At 38.9% G+C, this 23,628-nt stretch overlaps 1 protein-coding gene across 1 annotated transcript in view; it reads right to left on the bottom strand.

Annotated features, from left to right (window-relative positions):
• LOC120528747 (tigger transposable element-derived protein 1-like) overlaps positions 1 to 23,373 on the bottom strand; it is a 35,498-nt gene extending 12,125 nt beyond the window's left edge. The window contains exon 1 of the mRNA XM_039752892.1: positions 23,296 to 23,373. Coding sequence (XP_039608826.1) covers positions 23,296 to 23,373 — 78 coding nt within the window. The remainder of the gene's footprint in view (positions 1 to 23,295) is intronic.
• Positions 23,374 to 23,628: the final 255 nt, after the last annotated feature.

A 23,628-nucleotide genomic window follows, 5' to 3' on the forward strand; every position in this document is an offset into this window, starting at 1 on the left:
GAGCCTTTTGGAAGGTACCTGTGAAAATCAAAGAGTCTTTGTAGACTAGAGACTTGTTTTTGTCTTGTGGTTTGGGTTTTAGAAGTGGGATACCCATTGTTGCTCAAAAGACATAAAGACTTTGTGTTTTTGTGTTATTTTGTACTCCAACAGTTACAAAATAACAAAGGAGAATATACATTTCCTTAACGTAATACATTATGTTTGTACTTTCTATTTCATTTTTTTATGATAAAATATTGGTTCACAGTAGTTTATTGCTAAAACCACTTTTTTGTGTAGAGAATGTCATGTACTGGACAAATCAGATTTTGGCCTCTTAAACTGAGCAGTGTATGTTTATCTAAGAATATTTGGCTAGTTTGGATAGTTATACTGTATATAAATACACTTTATTTATGTGTTTTTCAGAAAATGGAAAAATCTTAGGCAGCTTTCACTTGTCTAATCTTCAGACAGCGAATGGTGCTTCTACCACAGCACGTTGTATCAGTCTACATTGAGTGTTTTTATAACACTCACTCTAAACAGACTAGAATGTTATTTACAAGTTGGTTTATTTTATTACTAATAAAGGAAACATATTTTGATGTCAATCTTTTACCAGGATGTATTTTTGCTCATTGCCTGTTCATAGGTTATCCACTAACTGTGTTGTGCTAATTCTAGTTCAGATATTTGAAAACCATTTTGGGAAATCCTGTAGTAATATTTCCTAAAATTGCTTCCTGCAATAAATGAGAAAAATGGCAGGAAAATATTGCCAGACATTTTTTTAAACACATTTCAGGTCTCTGAAATGAACTTGATGCTATTTAGAGATATCTTGGACTGTATTTGAATTATCATTAAATGTATTTGTGATATCTCACATTCCCTTGCAGTCAAAATCCCCAGTAGTCTCTCAGACTAACTGTGTTCTTCTTCATTTGGAGTGGTTGTGAGGTTTATTTTTTGATGATTTAAAGGAAAGGCAGAATAACTTTTTCAACCTAAGACTGCATCCCAGAAGGTTGATGTGCTAGTGTAGTGAAGAGAGAGTTCCATCAGAATAGTCTGACCTTAAAAGTGTATTACAGATACTCAATAATCTGTAAAGTTTCTTTAAAGAGAGGGGTTAGACTATGGTTTAGGGTGTTTTCTGTGCATAATTTACATGCATTCTGTACGTTAAGGTTTCCTAGAGGTCAACCACTTTCTTTCCAAAATTCCCACAAACCCCATTAGCCTGATTGAGTTCTTCAAATTGCATTAGTTTATATAGATGTTTTATGGGTAACCTATAATGAGTGACTCCCCATCCTCCTTGTCATTACAGCCTACTACTTGCAGGCTTGAGCTTCCAATGATCCTTTACTTTGTTTAGTTTGTTTAATTGGGACTTGTTGCACTGATAACAGATTTATTTCAGTATTTCCCCTCAGTGCAGCAAGCAAATAAGTTTATATTAGCTTCTACAATCTACTTTATATTTAAAATAAATAATGCAGTAATTAATACACTATAAGTTATTCTGCAGACTTGTAGTGCTGACATAGACTTTATTGTCCAGCAAGATCCAAGAAATCGAGTAGAGGTTCACATGTGACACCTGTTTTCCAGAGCTCATCTAACCAGGAAGTCCAAATGTATTAATTGTCTTTGTGCTGTCACACTAGCATAAACTAAACACTAGATTTTAGGCCTCCCAAAACATCACAATTGGTAGGGGAATGGAGGCATGCAGAACCAGAACCAGACAAATCCTGCACCTGGAGAATTGTAAGGCAGGTCATTGCATTACATCTAGTCAGTCCACATCCTTGGGCAATACTATGGGCACTTAGTTTGAATCTTATTTGCCAGACTTTCCTTTGATGTGTGGCAGCCAAAAAAACATGTCTTCCCCAATTTCACATCATCATGTCCTTAGCATGCTGTATTTTGCTGACATTCAGAGCAAGGCTGGTTGAGACATGGAGACTCCCTATTAGATCACACACATATAGAAGCCCACTTCATCTCAAACCATAAGTAATTTTGGTGGTCCCAAACATGGAATCAAAGCCTGGTGAGCAGCACATACATAGACTTAAAAATTAGACCTAATATTCAGAACAAAGCAAACAGAACAATGCTGAGAATGCAAAATGTGTGAGAACTATATCTTAAACTCCTCAATTATGTGGAGTAAAAAAACTGAATGGATTTAAAGGTAAACTTTTCTCTTTTTATTAGCCATAGTTTATTTTTGAGCTCATGGTCTGTATTATCATTTCAGTGGCTATTTTGTTTTTTTGTTGTAGGCCTGAATCATTTTTAATTATATGGTTAATAGTAAATTAATACTTTTGTCTTCTTTTGTGTCTTTTCTGAAGACCAGATTCTTTTCTTCCTAGGTAGGCTTTGACCCAGACCTGTACAACAGATTATTACCGATTGTGTTGGTTCAGCATCTTGTTTCAGAAACGAGCTACAGGAATTATTTGATGATTTTTCTCATTTCCAACTTTCATGTTTATAGTGAAATTTTCCCCCAAAAATCTACCATTTATAGATATCAGTCTTGCTATCTGCCTTTCAGGACGTAAATCTCTGTCTATTATAAGCCAACTGACTTACACAGGTGCCTTCTCTACAGCTGCTTCCATCCCTGGAGTATTAAATATTCTCTACTTCTTTCACAGTTCCTTAGAGTTCACCACCTCTGCATTGATTGATGAGGTTGACTTTTTAATGAAGTATTTATTTATACTTCATTGACTGAGGATACTCTTCTCATGTGTTGGACAGGGATATCAGTGAAGCCAGGAGTAGATCTTGTAACATCGAGTCTAAGATGAGCCCCAGTAATGAAACCCGCATCCCACTGGTCCTTACATTCCATCCAAACACTCTATCTCTCCTACATGTCAGATAACAAAATTTCACCAATTTGCAGACTAATTCTCCGACAGGAAGGCATGGTGGCGCAGTGGTAGCGCTGCTGCCTCGCAATTAGGAGACCTGGGTTCGCTTCCTGGGCCCCCCCTGCATGGAGTTTGCATGTTCCCCCCATGTCTGCGTGGGTTTCCTCTGGGTGCTCTGGTTTCCTCCCACAGTTCAAAGACATGCAGGTTAGGTGGATTGGTGATTCTAAATTGGCCCTAGTGTGTGCTTGGTTTGTGTGTGTGTCCTGTGTTGGGTTGGCACCCTCTCCAGGATTGGTTCCTGCCTTGTGCCCTGTGTTGGCTGGGATTGGCTCCAGCAGACCCCCATGACCCTGTGTTCGGATTCAGTGGGTTGGAAAATGGATGGATGGAATTCTCCTACAGTAGCCTCTTTTCCTAACCCCACATTGATATTCTTCTGTTGACCACCTAACCCACCAAACTTCTCTTCCCTATGTCACTTCACAGAGGTGAACTGCATTGACCACCAGCTACTTTCAGCTGTAACAGGACCCACTGTGTAACATACAGATATGCCATAAATAATACTCTTGTACAGTATTTGGTCCCTCTGGTAAATTCAGTATTAAACAAAGGGCCTCTTGACAGTCTTAAAAAATGTATTTACTGCATTTTTTGTAGCAAGTGTCCGGCCGTCTACATAGGCGAAACAAGGAGACAGCTGGCAGACTGTTTCAGAGAACACATTCCAGCTATTACAATTAAAGACCTTTAGAAGCTTATTGTACAACACTTTACATCCTTTGATCACAAGCACACTGATCTCTCTGCTTGTGTTTTTGCTCAGGATTTTAAAGATACCTTTCAAAGAAAAATAGAAAAAGAAAACTCGGCCTGTGAACACACATTTCTCCCGGACTTAATGACAGACTAACTTTTTAATATCTCCCTTCTTCTCTAATGGCAGCTTTTTCTCACCTACTCTCACCTTTTCCCCTTTCATCTGCCCTACCTTTGTTTCCTCCTTCACCTCCTTTTATACGTATGTTATGGTGAAGAAGGCTGTAGAGCCAAAATGTTGAGTCTTTTACCTTTTCATTCCAGCACATCAATAACCTTTGAGATTTTAATTATAAATATGCTGATTTTTAAGGAAACCTTTTTTGTTTATAAGAATATTTTAGGTAGGTGAGGTGCACTCACATAAGAAACACAATTCCAAACTGCAAAATTCTTTAGTACAGAAAGTGCTACTTATATTTGAAGATTGAAAAAAGTAATTTGGCCATTTGCATCCCCTGAAACTCAAAAGCCTTTGCAGCAGTCTAATATTTAATATCTTTTTTTTTTTTTGTAGTTATCAGAGTCCCTTGGCATTCTCTCCTTCCCAAACCTATTCCTTTCTCACGCAGAGCCTGATGATCTTTATTTCAAATGAGCTTACACTGTAATCATTGAATACAACTGTTAATTAAAATAATGATTTGCTGAATTAGGGCTTTTACTTTGTTTTAATTATCCTCGTGTCAGAAACTCTGGCAGTTATCACATTTCTCCTTCTGAGCGGCATGACCTGCTGACATACAGTATCTGAATGGAGCAGGTTTTTGTGCACAGCATCAGTAATATTTCAAGGTGGAATACTTGGACTTTATTATTTATGTGTAACTGTGTAATATCAGTGTCCATCAGAAACCATAAAAACACTCTTGTGAGGTTGGATTGAAGGTGCACTGGAGACATTCAGAATGCTGGTATTTACATTTTATTAACCTGTTTTTTGAATTTTTTATATATGTTGTAGGTCACAATTTAATTGATTTATTGAATTAATATAACCAGGCATTTTCGTGCCGTATAGTTGAACATCCATGTGGGCTCAGATGTATGTTGTAAATTCTTCCTTCTTTAGTGTATATAAAAATGAATAACAAGAGAGCTTGCTCTGTTCCTGGTACTAAGAACCTTTTCAAAGACAGTATTTTGCAGCCAGTTACTAATTTAGCCCTAATACGGTCACATCTAGAACCAGCAGTGAAAATTGCTGCCTCATGCCATTCATATTTTCAGATGTCATATTCTCAATTAAGTGTTCGGCCTTTTTCCCCCTTTTTTTTATAGGAGACCATTAAAATTCAGGATTACACTACTATTTAAGCAGCCAAGATTATTATAATATTATGGATTGGCCAAGAAATTAAGTCTTTAATATTATTATCAAATCTTTATTTTTATGAGTTAATTAACACACAAATATGATTTTATACATGTTAGAGTTAATAAGCAAGAGTTATGATATTATAAGATGCTGAATGCCAAACTCTAATAATTACATTCTAAAATGGAGTTACTTTTAATTAGGTGCTTTTTTTACATGACTTCAAGTGCCAGGAAAAACTTGTTAAGTTGCAACAGTACTTGAAAGTATATATATTTTCTCATTTTATTTTAAATAATGCAAGTGGTAGAAATATTTTTTTAGTTATTGTTTGTTTTTTCCATGGTTGGTTTGTTTAGGGTTGTGTGCGTATAAATGTGTGTTGAAATGGGACATAAGGCTCTGCAGGCTCAGTGCTAATTGGATTTGCTAATTAAGTGGATTAGCAACTATATTTTCACACAAGGATATTGAATTTACCTCTTTTTAAAATGGAGATGTTAAAAGCCACTTATAATATACTCAGTTCACCTAAAAACACAAATGGCAAAGTAAAAAAGCTAAACATTTTAAATATTAGGATGTTTATTTAACTTCATAAATTGTTTTATTTTTGCATCTTCTAGTGTGCTATTTTTCTTTTGTATTATACATAGAATAATAATGTCAGATCAGCTAGTTCACAAGTTGTTGTAGACTGTAAGTAAAATGATCTGTAGCAGCTACTGGCCCCACAATAGAAAAAGATATATTTTAAGAATTTTTTGGCATAATCATAAATAACAACAGGTCAGGTAATTGGCCTGTGCTTTTCACAGATGAAGGCAAGTTCACCCTGAGCACATGTGACTGACATGAAAGGGCCTGGAGAAGCCATTTAGAACGTTATGCTGCCTACAACATAAATTCAACATGACCAGTTTGGTGGGGGGGTCAGTGGTAGTCTGGGGAGGCATATCCATGGAGGGACGCACAGACCTCTACATGCTAGACAACAGCACCTTGACTGCCATTAGGTACTGGGATGAAATCCTTGGACCCATTGTCAGACCCTATGCTGATGCAGTGGGTCCTGGGTTCCTCCTAGTGCATGACAATGCCCGGCCTCATGTGGCGAGAGTATGCAGGCAGATCCTGGAGGATAAAGGAATTGATTCCATTGACTGGCCGCCACGCTCACCTGACCTGAATCCAATTAAACACCTCTGGGACATTATGTTTTGGTCCATCTGATGCCGCCAGGTTGCACCTCAGACTGCCCAGGAGTTCAGTGATGCCCTGATCCAGATCTGGGAGGAGATCCCCTAGGACACCATCCATCGTCTCATTAGAAGCATGTCCTGACATTGTCAGACATGCATACAAGCACGTGGGGGCCATACAAACTACTGAGTATGATTTTGAGTTGCTACAATAAAATTTTGGTAAAATGGACAAGCCTGCTGCATCATTTTTTCACTTTGATTTTTGGGGTGTCTTTGAATTCAGCCCTCTGTAGGTTGATAATTTTCATTTCCATCACATGATGTGGCATCATTTCGTTCCTAACACATTACCCAGTTCATATCAGTATAGATATTCAGCAGGATTTTTTTCCCATTTGGGATGTGATGTGCTTTCAAAGTGTTCCTTTAATTTTCTTGGAGTAGTGTATATATAATATGGGGCAAAACAGAACATATGCAGTGTTTTGTCTTGGTAGAGTGATATATTACTCTACTTTTCCCTTTTGTATTATTAATTTGTAACCTTTGTCAGAATGCCTCAAATCTCACAGACTTACCACTGTTTATAAGGTACTGTACCATATAACCTCTCCTCACCTTCCCTTCTACATGTATAACCTCAGGCAATTAGGTATAGTAAAAGACAAGCAGGAGTTAAGTTACAATTTAAATAATGTATTATTGATAATATTCATAAATAATAATAATATGCAAAATGCATTTAAATATTGGAAACCATACAACCTGATAAATGTTAATGTGTAGTTTCAGGCGGCACACAGACTTGTTAGTTACTTAAAATGTCTCTAGTTAAGCCATTGTGGTCAGCATTCTTCAGAACAGTCCGCATGCCTGCCTCTCAAAATGGCTGCCAAGCTGTGCTCTTCATTGTGTTGTCCTTTTCAGTTCATGGTGTAAGATAGTCTTTCATCAGTTTAGTAAGAGAGAGAGAGCTGGGTAAAGCAAGCACATTTTTAGGTTTTCTGTTCAACCCTACAGCCAATAGGGCGTCATGGTACTTAAAGGCTTCTGATACAAGCCAATTCCAAACAGCCATACTTCAGACCAATGAGTTAGAGAACATCTTCACACTTAGACCACGAGGGGGCGACCGCCCTGATTGTACTTGGGACCACGGGTGCAGAGCTTGGAAGCTCAACCCTGTAGGGGCCCATGGCCACTGCCAGGGGGCGCCCTGGTGCCTGAAGAACCCTGGACCTCAGCACTTCCACCACACCAGGAAGTGCTGGGGGGAAGAAGACTGGGGACACCTGGAGGGCCAGCACTTCCACCACACAGGGGAGTGTCCGCGGAGGAGTGTCGGAGAGCAGCTGGAGCCCATCCGGGCTGCTATAAAAGGGGCCGCCTCCCTTCGTTCGGAGTCAAGAGTCGGGTGGAAGGAGACGGGAGACTGGAGAGAGAGGAGTGGAGGTGGCCGGAAGGAAGGCACTGGGAAGAGACGCCTGGACTTTGGGGGATTGGTGCTGGAGGCACTGGGTTTGTGCACGGACTTGACGAAACTGTAAATAGTGTATATAATAAATATGTGTGTGTTGGGTGACAGACTGTTGTCCATCTGTCTGTGTCTGGGCCACGTTCCACAGTAGTAAGATTTCTTTGGGCAAAGGGTATGCAACTGTTGAAGGAGGCTGACACAGTGGGGCACCCTCAACCCCAATGAAGGCACTTGGAGACTTCAGAACAGACAGAAGAAATAAGTTTTTTTGTATGCAGCGCATACAAACTCACTTAAGATGGAACAGAAGAAAGTAGGGTGAAATGACACCTTTTATTGGCTAACTCAAGAAGATATCGCTGTCCAAGTGGGCTAGTTTCTTCCATTGGGTTTTCAGTTCCATGTAAATCCAGTACATTGTGGTGGCTGGTATATCCATAGCAGTAGAATGTTGTACCATGTTAGCCATAGATTGATACAGGAGAAAGTAGGGTGAAATGACACCTTTTATTGGCTAAGTTACCGGATTATTCACAAATTACTGTAGAAAGAAGGATGTATCCAAGAAAGGTAATATAAATCTTCCACGGATAACATTACACAACAAAGTAGATTTTGATATGCAATTTGTATTAAAAGTTAACAGTTTCCTGTTAGAATAGCTTTTGCAAAGGCTCTTAACAAATCTCAGAGCCAAACATTCAAAAAAGTAATTTTATTTAATAGAGAGAAATAAATGAAATTCAATCACTGGCAGTTATACGATGCGTTGTCATGATGAAAGTCCAAACACAAAATCAGAATTCAATGCGATATTGACAAAAATGCAATTAAAAAATTATTTTAGCTGAAGTCTTACAGTAAAAGTGTAAGTTTAAAAAAGTATCTGTGTGTTAATTTCAAAGCCAAACAGAACAAAATTATATTACGCAACGAATGACTCTAATGCAACCCATCCATCCATCCATCCTCTTCCGCTTATCCGAGATCAGGTCGCGGGGGCAGCAGCTTGAGCAAAGATACCCAGACTTCCCTCTCCCTGGCCACTTCTTCTAGCTCTTCCGGGGGAATCCCGAGGTGTTCCCAGGCCAGCCGAGAGACATAGTCCCTCCAGAGTGTCCTGGGTCTTCCCCAGGCCCTCCTACCGGTTAGACATGCCCGGAACACCTCACCAGGGAGGCATCCAGGAGGCATCCTAATCAGATGCCCGAGCCACCTCATCTGACTCCTCTCAATGCGGAGGAACAGCGGCTCTACTCTAAGCCCCTCCCAGATGACTGAGCTTCTCTACCTATCTTTAAGGAAAAGCCCAGACACCCTGCGGAGGAAACTCATTTCAGCCGCTTGTATTCGCGATCTCGTTCTTTCGGTCACTACCCACAGCTCATGACCATAGGTGAGGTTAGGAACATAGATCGACCGGTAAATTGAGAGCTTTGCCTTAAGGCTCTGCTCCTTTTTCACCACGACAGACTGATGCAGAGCCCGCATCACTCCACCTGTCAATCTGACGCTCCATTCCTTCCTCACTCGTGAACAAGAGCCCGAGATACTTGAACTCCTACACTTGGGGCAGGATCTCACTCCCAACCCTGAGAGGGCACCCTTTTTCGGCTGAGGACCATGGTCTTGGATTTGGAGGTGCTGATTCCCATCCCAGCCGCTTCACACTCAGCTGCAAACCGATTCAGAGAGAGTTGAAGATCATGGCCTGATGAAGCAAACAAGACAACATCATCTGCAAAAAGCAGTGACCCAATCCTCAGTCCACTAAACCAGAGCCCCTCAACACCCTGGCTGCGCCTAGAAATTCTGTCCATAAAAGTTATGAACAGAATTGGTGACAAAGGGCAGCCCTGGCGGAGTCCAACTCTCACTGGAAATGGGTTTGACTTACTGCCGGCAATGCGGACCAAGCTCTGACACCGATCGTACAGGGACCGAACAGCCCTTATTAGAAGGTCCGGTACCCCATACTCTCGGAGTACCCCCACAAGATTCCCTGAGGGACACGGTCGAATGCCTTATCCAAGTCCATAAAACACATGTAGACTGGTTGGGCAAACTCCCATGCACCCTCCAGGACCCTGCTAAGGGTGTAGAGCTGGTCCACTGTTCCGCGACCAGGACGAAAACCACACTGTTCCTCCTGAATCCGAGCTTTGACTATCTGACGGACCCTCCTCTCCAGGACTCCCGAATAGACTTTTCCAGGGAGGCTGAGGAGTGTAATCCCTCTGTAGTTGGAACACACCCACCACCCCAGTCTGCCAATCCAGAGGTACTGTCCCTGATGTCCATGCGATGTTTCAGAGGCGTGTTAACCAAGACAGTCCTACTAAATCCAGAGCCTTGAGGAACTCTGGGCATATCTCATCCACCCCTTTCCACCAAGGAGTTTTTTGACCACCTCGGTGATCTCAGTCGCAAAGATGGAGGAGCCCACCTCCAAGTCCCCAGGCTCTGCTTCCTCATTGGAAGGTATGTTAATGGGATTGCAACATGAAACATAATTTACTGTCAAATTACTATGTTTTACTCTTTTTTTAAAATGATTAATTACTCACTGTAATATAAAATAGTTCTATTATGCATATGTAACAATTCCCATGAATATAAAAATCCACATCCCCATATGCGAGCAACAGAACCGCAAAGAGGCTAGCACAGGTACGGGGGTTGGCGAGTGAAGCAAGCAGGGGACAAAGCCCCCTAGTGGGTCCAAAAAGCAAAGACAGAGTGGTGAAGCAGGGGCAGCTTTTATAGGGAGCCATGGAAGAAGATTGGGAAGAGGACAGAGCTATGACCAAATAAAGAGGAGGGTAAAAGCCTAATGGTACTCTTCCAGGGGGCCTTGTGTATAAACCTTTCTATGTTCCTAAGGCAAAAATGGCATTGCACCAAATAAACTGGATTAATAAAACTGTATATTGTATGCAATGTGCCAAGTCAAGTTTCTTTATAAATCTCAAATCAACTTAAAACTATGCGTTCATGCACATGCTTTTAGGCAATCTCCATCACTGCCTGTCAGTAACCATATTTTGAATATTCACAGTCTAATCATCTTATAAATGTGCCCATATTCTGGAGTGAGTTCTTTTCTACAAACCATACATGAACACAGTAGAAAAATAAAGGCAGAAAACTAATCTTATGTGAATGTGAATTTCAGGTATTACTGACTGAAATGGAGAATCACAAAAACTTTCTTTTTGCTGGTCTCTCTGTATAAGTCGCAAATAAAAAAAACAAGACTGGGAGCAGCTGAGTGAAGAGCACAATGGCAATGTGTACAGACTGCTGCCAGTGCACACCGTGAACTGGGGCAGGCTGCATGTGCAGAGCAGTGAGATGTTAAGTACATTCTTATTAAACTTGTGTAAAAAAAAAAAAAAATTATAACTTGCCAAGTACATGTCAACAGTGCAATACTAGAGGTGAAAAAGAGAGTACAGGCAGGGTGGAAGGGGTGGAGAAGAGTGTCTGGAGTAATTTGTGACAGACTGGTATCAGCAAGAGTGAAAGGGAAGGTCTACAGGACTGTAATGAGACCAGCTCTGTTATATAGGTTGGAGACAGTGGCACTGACCAGAATGCATGAGACAGAGCTGGAGGTGGCAGAGTTAAAGATGCTAGGATTTGCACTGGGTTTGATGAGGATGGATAGGATTATAAATGAATACATTAGAGGGTCACCTCAAGTTGGACGATTGGGAGACAAAGTCAGAGAGGCGAGATTGCATTGTTTTGGACATGTGCAGTGGAGAGATGCTGAGTTTATTGGGAGAATGATGCTAAGGATAGATCTGCCAGAGAAGAGGAAAAGAGGAAGGCCTAAGAGAAGGTTTATGGATGTGGTGAGAGAGGACATGCAAGTGATGGGTGTAACAAAACAAGATGCAGAGGACAGAAAGATATGGAAGAAGATGACCTGCTGTGGCAACCCCTAATGGGAGCAGCCGAAAGAAGAAGTTTAGACCAGTTGTTAATAAAGGTGTCACATCTACAAAGTTGCAATGAAAGTTATGCAAAAATGAGGCACAAATATCTACTCCTAAATATCTAAGAGTAGTAGATAAAAGGATAAAAGAAGGAATGGAGGGAGGCTTGGCAGCATATATCATCAAGAGGCGAATACTCATAAGACTTACTCCAACTGAATTTGTGACTGGACAAGGTTTCAGTAGACTTGAATAGTTCTAATTCATTGGGAATTTTGTACAGGGCATTACTGCAGTAGAGAAGTACATTAACAGAGCATAAAGATATCATGCTGTATGAGTAGAATTTGAAAACTTTATTAAGGATTAGAATCGGGGAATTATGGATGGAAATTACGAGCAGTTTAAGAGATAAATTGAAGAGTAGGAGGGCACAGGACAGCCTATCTTTTGTATTATTTGGATTGCGGAAGGGGAACAGTAAAGAGTCTTAACTAAATTTACAAAACCCATAAGAAAACCCTTTCTATCCAGAATTTACTATAAGTATTGCCACTTCATGTTGCTGAAAGCCAACAATGGAATGAACAGCAGCAGGGCTTGAAAAGGAAAGAACTGTATCAATAATATGCAGAAGTCTGCAAATGTTAACAGATTCCAACCGTGAGCATATTCTGCCAGACTGATCAAGATGGATAAATTTACTATTGACTTTCTTCAAGCAATGGGCCTGAGCTTTGAGGTAATAGTTTTGTGTTTGAGATAACAAAAGTTAGAAAACAGAAACTCTGACATAATATACTGTAGGGTTCTTACATTTCTTTAAAAGGTAAGTGCCATGGTCAGTATAGGATTTAGATGGCTGTAAGAGGTGGTTTCATTAATCATATCAAAGAGGGATTGGGAGAATTTCTTCCAAAATTTAGAATTTGCCTGTGGTGGGAATCCATTAATTCCTGGGACATTTTCTGTACTCACAGAGTCCAACACCTCTTTAAGTTCAGTCAACAAATTGGGAACATCTAGGAGAGAAGCGTCCTCCTTTTTAAGATTTTAAAGAGGAAGATTATCAAGATTATCAAGGCACTAGAGGTATCAGTAAATAGTTTCAAGTAGTAATCTATAATTCATTTGAAATTAAGACTGATTTAGTGTGGATAGATAGTATGAAGACAAATAAGGCATTATTCTTGATTGTGAAAGCAAACCTCCTGCTTGGCTTGGCCCCTGAGGCATCAGAGCGAGTCTTAGCATGATGAATTAAGAATTCGGCTCTTTGAACTAAAAAGCTATTGAGCTCAGTTCTGGTTTTAGCAATTAAAAGTTCATGATTTTTGTTCACCACAGGAGGGAACGCTGTTTCCAGGGATATGAACTTTGTTTCAAGGTCCTCTATTCTTTGAAGTCCAGTGCATGCCAAATATGAAAGAAAAATTGATAGTAAATCTTTGAATAAAACATTTAATTGTCTCCCAAACAACACCAAAATTACCCAGACAAGCAAAACTGAATGCTAGAAACTCATCTACTGTAGTTTGACAACATATCGTTCACAGAAAGATAAGTGTTTTTTACCACCTTGGAACATGGAATGGAAGGTGCAACTGCAAGTAATTAAATGTGTGGTCTGATAAGGCATGTTAGACTAATATGATGCTATTTTTAATGAAATATTCTATCGTAGTAAGTGCTACCAAAGGTGACATGAATAAGGAGTGCACTGACCCAAAAGTTATTGTCAGTTTAGAGGAATAAAATAAATATTGCTGAATCCAAGTGGAATACATTTTGTGAACAACTGGTGCCATGGCTTTCCAGAGCTGTGCAGTAAAGAAATTGATGTTTGGAGAAAAAATGGATCAAAAAATCATTCGAGTAATATCTTGAACCTGATATGTCATCTTCAGAATTGATGGTCCACAGACGTCAATAAGTTGATAATAAGATGCTGAAGACCAGTAGAATCTGCACAGCTATTATAAATTTGATGTGTCTGCATGATCTGAGGGCCAAAATTTGAGAGATGCAGGAACCATTTAGGCCACATTTGGGTGTCACTGAATTCCAATGGTGAATGCTGCAGCTTCTTTGGAGAGTTAAAATCTGAGGAATGGGGTCTCCGACCTGAAGACCACATTAACTCTTGATAACAGTAAGTAGCACATTTGCAATCCGTCAGTAAAGTATTACAAGTAGGAATAAAGAGAGAGTCGAGTAATGGGCTCTCTTTGGCACAGGAGGATGGAACTTGAACTCCTGTCAGCCTTCACAGTGAAGTGCCACCTAACTCCTTTTTTTAGATATATTTTAAAGATATTGTGTATAGATGTGTGTTTGTGTGTGTGTCTGTTTCTTTAAATGTTAAACTTTCTCTGTTTTTGACTTTAAATAAAATTTGTTGTTAGGAGATTGATTCTGACATTTACCCTGTAAAAGCCTCTTGTCATGCCAGGTACATAGGAAATAATTAAAATTATTTTGAATAAGTATCTGTTCATGTTAGGAAAGAGCAACACACCAAATACACTGGGCATAGTAGCATCGATCTGACATGTATTGTGCTATGGCTTCTTGTGCAGTTTATTCCTACTTTCTTTCAGCTGGGGCAGCAAAGTCAACATGTTAACTTTGTAAAATGTTTCTTTTTGTCTAATAACTTGAATACCAATTTAAACAAAAGAAAAAATTAACACCTGCAAGGCATTCATTAGGTTTATGAACATAACAGCATTTATAAGCCAAACAAAATCCTACATGTCTGGTCAACTAATACACATTTATCTATTAAATATCGGCTCCAAGTAGCATGACTGAACAATTTCTTTTTTAATTCCCAATGTATATTGTTAAACTGTTTTCTGTCTTCAGAGGTTTTTCATGGAATTTCTACCAATGCCCTTGACTGCATGTTTTATTGTGTAGCTAAAAACATTCTGCGGGTTTCATTTTGTAAAAGCCTTTGAAAATACTGAATTTTATGTTTGGTTAAAGTAATGTAAAGTAAATTATATCTGGCAATTCTATTTACAGCAAAGCTACATACCAAGTTGAACTATTAAACAGTTATGTTGTGTATTACAGGTTTAACCTTTAATTTTACACCCTTGGTACTTGATTTTTAAATATCATATTATTATAATTCTCAGAATAGTTAATGTTACTGAACACATTTTGCAATAATAAGTTTAAAAAAAAACGTAATCATGTTCACAATTTCCTAATGGGTAGCACAGTGCTGCTGCCTCGCAGATATAACACCCGGGTTCGCTTCCTGGGTCCTCCCTGCGTGGAGTTTGCATGTTCTCCCTGTGTCTGTGTGGGTTTCCTCCGGGTGCTCCGGTTTCCTCTCACAGTCCAAAGACATACAGGTTAGGTGCATTGGCGATCCTAAATTGTCCCTAGTGTGTGTATGTGTGTCCTGTGGAGGGCTGGCGCCCTGCCTGGGATTTATTCCTGCCTTGCATCCTGTGCTGGCTGGGATTGGCTCCAGCTGACCCCCATGACCCTGTGTTAGGATATAGCAGGTTGGACAATGACTGACTGACTGACAATTTCCTAATAGTAGCCGCTGACAGGACATATTGCACAATGCTGATGTGCTGCTTCAAATGAATCAATTTATCTCAAAATACAGCCATGAAATTGTGTTTATATCTTGCATGCATGACATGTAAATCAAATTAACAAATCACAGTTGCACTTTTTAAAATGTGTTTTTTTTAACCATTTATAGTAATGAAAACATTGCAGAAGCAAGGTTGCAAAGGAAAGGGAAAACATATTCCTCAACCTCCACACTTCCTCTAGTTTCTTCAATTAATAAAAAGCAATGAAAACTATAAAGAATCTATAATTCTAGGTCCCCACCTTTCTAAAAAACCTCATAACCACCATGCTATATTTTTCTGCCCCTTCGAATGGCCTGACTATGTAGAAAAGCCAAGCATTCTGAAGGAAATAATGGGAAACCGAAGATGGAGGACGTGGGTATAAAAATATTCAATTCCCATATTCTCATCCAGTTTAAACATTCTGGAAGGTACATTGCATCAGCAGAAATTGTCAGTGAATCCCCTTATTTCTCCCACTTCTTTTAACAGCAGTTCAATTTTGCTACTGGCATCTTTATTAATATACATTGCAGATAGCACCAGGTAGATTAAAATATGAAATGAAGTGAGCCAATGGCCTTACAAGCTCCAGGGATTTCCACCTTGAGACCTGCTGGATTTTGGCAACAGCTGTCCCTTAGAATAGGAGATTTTCCTGAATATATAGTATATATCAAATTAAAGTTTAAAACTCTTCAGTGCAATACGTATTTGCAGTGGAATTGGAATTTTGATTATGAGAACTGCTAGGATGGGCTCTGCTTACACAGCTAGGAAAGTGAGAGCAGACATTGTTGCCTCAGACCCCAAGTGAGCAGTGTGAGGCGAAGCCGATGGCATGAATGTGTTAGCAGGGAGCTCTGCAAAAAAAGATCATTTAAGGTGCATGGAAGAAGCTATGGACAATTCACAAAGTACTAGACTACCAGCACCAATGATGATAAAATGTTAGCCATTAAAAATTATACAAAATGAAAATATGTCAATAGGTCATACAGCACTAAAGGACTGCATTAAAAGACATCTGAACATCAACATCAATTACTGAATACCGAAAACAAAAACACAAACGAATGTTCATAAATTTCCAATTTATGTTCAATGGTGTAAATTTTATTGTACAAAATATGTTGAGGTGATTCATGATAATGACGACAACTTCACCAAAATAGTGAGATGTGCAAGTTCACACAAGAAATGTTGGCATTTATTGTGACATAGTGACATAGTGTTGGCTCCCCATATTCTTTTTGTTCCATTATATTTACATTCATTATATTTATGTTTTCAGATGAAAGACTATATCTATTATATCTTTGTGAACATGCTACAAATGAGGAGTGTTTACAAAGTCATTGACAAGGAGGTTAAGGGAGCAAGCTATTTATTATCTTAAAGCAGTCAATAGTCAAATTACCAATAAAAAATGAAGAGAATCAAATAACTACGATCAAAATGAAGTTTAAGAAAGGGCTAGGCTAGCAAGAAACCTTCCAACAAAAACAAACCAAGAGCACATTTAAAGAGTTTTTCTGATTTATCCAAAAGCCTGGATTCTGATCATATTGTGCTGCCATGTTACATTAAGCCCTGTGGTGGGCTGGCGCCCTGCCCGGAATTTGTTTCCTGCCTTGCACCCTGTGTTGGCAGAGATTGGCTCCAGCAGACCTCCGTGACCCTGCAGTTAGAATTTAGCAGGTTGGATAATGGATGGATGGATGTTACATCAATATTGTGTTATGACATCATGTTCTGCAAGGCCTGTAGACACATGATTAACAATGTACGCTCTAGAACTTTGAGAAAAAGGGACACACAGTCTAGAAAAACACAAGAGTTTAAAATATAAAGGAATACAAGAAAAATAGTAGTCACAGACATATGCTCTTCTAGGAAAGAAGAAAAACAATCAAAATGTAAACATTTTACAAACTCTTCAGCCTTCAATGGCATACTTAAGAATGTAAGATTCATTAAGGCCTTGTTCACACGGGCGTTAAGTTTTTGGATAAACGAACTTGCTCTGAACGTCCTAGACGTTTATGTTGCATTTTGTGGTGGCGATCGATTGACTTCTACACCGGCGTTCGTTTGTCTCTGTCTAACGCCAGCCTGCAGCCCAAATTGTAGTTTGTGTGTTAACCTGTGGAGGCAGTGTCGGGAACTGGATATGAAAGCCCTTGTTGTTTTATTTTAGGTGCCTCCTTTCAATATGGACCATTTTGCAATGTTAGATATTAATCTTCTTGTTTTAAAAATACTCGTAATACGGCGTAGGGAGAGAAAAATCGCCGCTACTGGGTTCATCCTCTGACTGCACAACGTCGGGTTAAAGGAAGTTTTTTTGTGCTTTATGAAGAAATGCAATATATGGGATATATCCGGTCCTCCGAAGTGTAAAATAAACGCGCAGAAAACGAACTAGAAGCGGTTTCCTTGCGTTCGTTGGGTTTTGAACGGCAAGAAAAAGCTGCATGCAACGTTTTTTTGATGCCGTATAAACGCGCTGCCGGACAAACGCACGTCACCAAAGCCCGTGTGAACACTCTCATTGACTCCTACGTGTAGAAAACACTTGGCGCTTGATCTGCGCTCACCAGACGCTATAAACGAAAAAAAAAACGCTTGTTTAATGCCCATGTGAACAAGGCTTAATCAAGATGGTGCAGATGAGTACGGTAGCCGTTTTGCCAGCTCCAATCAGACTGTTTTTTTTTTTGTGTGTGTTATGTATTCTTTTTTTTTTTTTTTTTTTAACCTTTTTTACATCTGCTATTTTGGGTTTCATGAATTGTGATTTTCAGACACTCATAAACATAGGACCGCAGGTCACTCACGCCTTCTGACTACATGACTGTGCTTGGCCAAGTGAGATTTTTTTGAAAAACTGCAAAAGACACACCTGAAAGAAACACCAAAGGAAACGTGCTGCAGTGTACACCAGGCTGAGAGCATGAGCATTTTGACCACTACTGACTAGTGTCCTTTTAGCCATATTGTCACTGGAGAACAAATTGGACAACATCAGTGCAAGGTTAAAATTCCAGTGAGACATTAAGGACTGCAACATCCTTTGACTTACATGTGTGGCTCCAACAATACTGGATTATGTAGTTCAGCCTGATGAATCTCTCTTTGTTTACTGTATGGACAGAGCAGAGGATTCCAGCTAATTAAAAGGTGGATATGTATGTCTCATGGTCAACAACAATTGGTGTAACAGCAGGAACATAACTGTTTTATTACACTACTGTTCACCCAAACTAAAGCTCCTAATGATTAAATAATTGTCTTTTCTGAGAGTTTAGCTTGGTCATTGTCATGGCTGTGTATATTCCACCTCCATTGGACACTGACAATGTCTAGACAGAACTGTATGAGACACTACCAAAATGATAGCCTGGATGTTGTTCTCATTGTGGCTAGTGATTTCGAGAAGGCTAGTCTCAAAAAAGTAATTCTGAAATGCTATCAGCACATAACATGTTCTACCAGAGGAGTCAAGACACTTGACCATTGCTATACTCCATATAGAGATGGCTATAAAGCATAGATGCTACCTCTGTAAGGCAAATCTGACCATGCCGCCATCTTTCTTATGCCCAAATACAGTATAAAGAAAAGTTCAAAACCTATTGTACTGTATGTATAATTTGTATGTAACAAATAAAACTTAATTTGATATGATTAATAGTTCTGATTACAGATAGATAGAAATTAATCCAGCGACTCCAGCAATTAACAGCATACAATCTATTGTACTGTGTCTTTTCAAGTATAAATTAAATCTACTCTCAAAAAATATGTAACTTTCTCTTGTATCAAGTGGTTCATTCCAGCAAAATACAATATACAATTTCACACAGCTTTCAATCAAATGTTTACTATCAAGAGGAAGAGCCCAATATTTCACTTTACTCTTGTGATATATTAAACTAATTATCTGAAGAGCTTACCAGCGATGCTAGAACTTAAGACAATATGCTTTAATTACCTGCTTTAAGAAATCACACATTTTGTTTTCACGTTAAATCTAAAGGTGGTAACAAGTGTTTAATTAAGGTCTCAGTTTTGGCATACATGTGTTCTTATGGCATAGCCGAGGATAGTTTCATCTGTCCACATGCCTGTGCTGAAGCCATCCACAAACACAGCAAAACCAAAAAAAGATATTAACACTCCTCTGATTTGTCAGCAAGATAATGTTGCAGATCTAGTACATCTGCTGTAAACTATCATAATTAAAAGAATTACTTAATTTTATTATGTTAGGTTACAACAAATGTACTTGAAAAAAGATAATGAAAACAATTATTCATTCAAGAAATCTATCGCATTTCTCACAGTTAATTGGCTGAAGATGCTAGTCAGAGTGCATTCCCATATTTATGTTGTATCTTAGGTAAATGCCACTCTTAAGAAGTGTACTGTTTTATCTTTTCTTTTTTGTATGTTATGTGATATTAATACTAATATTTTAATCAGTAGTAGTACTAGTAATATTGTTACATGCTCAGTGAAATTCCTGATAACATTTCCCACCAACACATTTTATCAAAAAATACATACATTTTGCACGTTGTGACCATATACGACTAGATGACTAGACATCTGGATTATGCCACCCAAGTAACATGAGATTTTTCAATGGGTATTTTTATTAAACATTTATGTGTAAAACCACACTAAACCATGAAATACAAAGAATTTGTGTTCATGGTTACAACCCAGCAGGAAGTTATAGAAATTATGGAATCAAGTTATACATAAAAAGAACAAATTCTCGACACATGATAGCCGAGATCATCAGAGAGGTAGTGTAGGTGATGGATGAGACACTTGCATTTCAGCCAACATGGACAAAAATGGGAAAGGAACTATATAAATACAATGTATTATTATTATTACTGTATTATTATTTAAAGGGAACATTTAAAACACAATTATTTGCCTTCTTACCCATTAGGTAAATTCACCTTAAAGTAACTTATGCAGTCCATCTTATATTATTAAATGCTTATATAATATCTCCTTTTAATCCTCTTAATCTGACTTGCATATACTAAACAGATTCAGTTTCTTCAGTCTTTCCTTATAGCCCTGTAAACTTGAAATTAGTCTAGTGACTCTTATCTCCGCTTTTTTAGAATTGTTTTCTTCTGCTTCTAGTATGGATTTTAAAACTAAAGAAACAATGTTTGAGAGCTGCATTACACAGTTTAAGCATAACTCTTATTGACTTATACTCCATACAGAATGCTGTATAGTCCAGCCGCTCAACTTTTGTAACCACTTCTGTACAGTGTCTGACTTCAAAGTCCTTTTCAAAATGTATACCTGCAAACTCTCCATGGTGTAATAATACCTAGTAGTTAAAGTTCATATTATGCAGCTAGCCCCAAAATATCTGACAATCACTCTTAGGGGAAAGGGAAACTGTATAAAACATTTTGCTTGAGAAATGGTCCACAAAATACATACTTATAAATGAGAATATTTTTTACAATAGAAACTTTGCCTAAAAGACCATCCAAAATCCCAATATGCAATCTAATGACACAATCCAATAAACAGGGCAAATAAGATTAAAAAAACAGTAAATTCAATACAAAAACAATACTTAAAAAATGACTCTTACAGCTTCAGTGCAACACTACCTGGGTCTTATATGGTCCTGCTTCTTGGGGTACCAGTCAAAAAGCACAAGGGACATAAGAGGACAATGCATTACACATACAGTAGTTAGTGTGAGTGCTGTGCTGAACCCTTGCCCAGCTGGGATGCCATAAGGGAAGGACAATATGGTAGGAGGCATAACCTCCCTGGGATAAGACAGAAGCAACATCTCTTTGGGTAAACAAAATGACTGGTTTGATAACTGTTGGATATCAGTACCCAATATGCCATCAGAAATGCCATGCTCTTGTCTTCTGTTGCTATAGTCAATGTCCTTCCCCATGTAGATGCCCATACATTATAAGTTTCCAATATCTGTTCACCATATGATCCTTGATTTGATCTGTCAGATTATAATTAATATATTTTAAGAAGGTACTTTCCAAAATTTACTAGAAAAAGAAGAAAGTACTAAATATATGGGTGAAAACATCTTTTTTGAGGGTGCATCACAAAAGCAAGTCTAATCTGTGTTGAGAAATTTACAATCTAAAAACTTTCAGTAAATATGTTTAAGACTACACGGTTTATGATTTCAATATCATTCTAGTTTGTAAAATACAATCTATGTTATTCTGATGTCAATGAAGTAGTCAGTTTGCTGACGGAACCAAAGTTGGTGAAAGAGAGAGAGAGAGACAGCAAAAACAATTCAAAAAGATGTGGACACTGTTTAAAACCAGAAAAAATGCACACAAAACATGCCGTTTAATGTAGCAAAGTGCTGAATATAGGCAAAGTGAACATTAATTATAAATAAAAGATGGGTGACTTTGACCTACACAGAGCAAAATCTGAAAAGGATTTAAAGATTTATGCTGATACACCAACCTCATGCTCCAGGCAAATAAAATGTTATGGTGCTGAAACTGATGAATATAAATCAAGGAAATTCATGTTCAAACTCTAATATACAATAGTGAGAAAAATGCAGAGTGCAGTTTGTCACCATATTACAAAAATAAAATATCAGCACTAAAATGTACAGCAAAGAACAGTAAAGTGCATCTCTGGACTCTAAAGGGTTCTGCCTAGTTTGAAAGGTTATGGGAACTAAACCTCATTAATCTTCAACAGGCAAGGCAAGATGGGAATCTAATCTAGATTGTCAGAACCCTCAATGTCAGTTATAAACCCTGTCATGTGAAATTCACATACTCAAGGACAACAGATTAACGTGCAGTGCTTTTAAGACAAAAATCACTAACAGTGTAATTGTAAAGCTTTAAAAATATCAGGATGAGATATTGGGACAACTTTGCTATATCTTACATATGATGAAACACCACTGCTACCTTAACCAGGAAGGAGCTTACTCCTGACCCTATAGATAGTTGGCATGACTCACTTCTGCAATTCTGCTGCCATTCTCTCTCTGGAAAGCACGTTGCAGCTTATCAGCCTTTGAAACTTTGTAGGGTTTTCAAGTAGGCACACCGTCTTATCTGTGCTTCATCACCTAGTCCATGACACCTAGGTCCAGGTTCCATCTTTTCTATATCTTGGGTGTGACCTCCACTCACTCAGGTCTTCTTCTCTAATAGTCTGGTTGCTATTCAGTCACCACCATCTGGCATGAGTTGTCTGCAACCAACCTCTTATGATTTGCACCTCTTTTACCAATGATCCCCAACATTCTCCAGAATGACTGTCCTGGAAAACTCCTACATTAGCCTCTACTGGGAGAAGAGATCAGGACAGGAAATTGTGTTGGCAATCTCTTCTAGGAATTTTACATATCTGCCAAGATCTACTCTCACTTTCCAGTCAGGATCCCTGAAGCCCCTTTATCCCTACTTGCCTTCTCTGTTTCTCCCGAACCTTGGCTAGCTGTGCCAGTGCCTGGTAATGATGCCACCTATACCTTCCATCCACCACACTTGCTGGGCATGATGAGAAGATGTGTACCAGGTTGGCTGGTCTTGCTCACAAAGCACAGCAGAAGTTTGCTGATAGTGTCCACCTGTGGAGGTTTGTTGGTGTTGTTAGGACTTTGTAAACACAGCACAGTAAAAATCAGATTTTTGTGTACCCTCATACTTCAAATATCCTTCTACAGTAGCTATAAGGTCTTCCCTGCACACTGTCCCAGCATGACCAGTTCCCTTGCTGTGTCATGTCTGCAGCCCTAGCTTGCCTGTCCTCCATCTCTAGCATGTGAGTCTCCCACTGTACTATGCTGCAATGCTCATTTGTGTTTGCATTCTTCCCGGTAGCTCTGGTAATGCAACCCAGGCCTAGCCTCCCCTTCTTTACAGTCCCCATGATATTGGCGTGCTGCAGACACTTTTCCTGCAACTTCAGGGCACCATTGGTTGACCAATTGCATCTGGTCTTGAAGCTGCATGCTGTACCTTGTCATCCTCACAGTCCCGTAGCATCATGGCCAACCGCACCTTAGCTGGATTGTACTCCTCTTCTACTGATGTCATTGGTATATGTAGCTTGCTTCTTGTACTATACAGGCCGATTAAGCAGAAAATATAACCTAACCAACAGAAGTTGATTAACTGTTTTTTTTCCAGGCATTTGTATTTTTCCTTATCAGACAGCAAAACAGAGTTTTTGAGAAGGCCAATATTCTGAAGTAGAAGTGAGAATTATTTTTTTTTTACAATTCATGAATGCAAATTCAAGAATAGCAGTCTACTCCTTCCTGTAAAAGTAAGTTTCAAAGAATTAGGATC

The sequence above is a fragment of the Polypterus senegalus genome, chromosome 4, assembly GCF_016835505.1.
Source record: "Polypterus senegalus isolate Bchr_013 chromosome 4, ASM1683550v1, whole genome shotgun sequence".
Lineage (NCBI taxonomy): Eukaryota > Metazoa > Chordata > Cladistia > Polypteriformes > Polypteridae > Polypterus > Polypterus senegalus.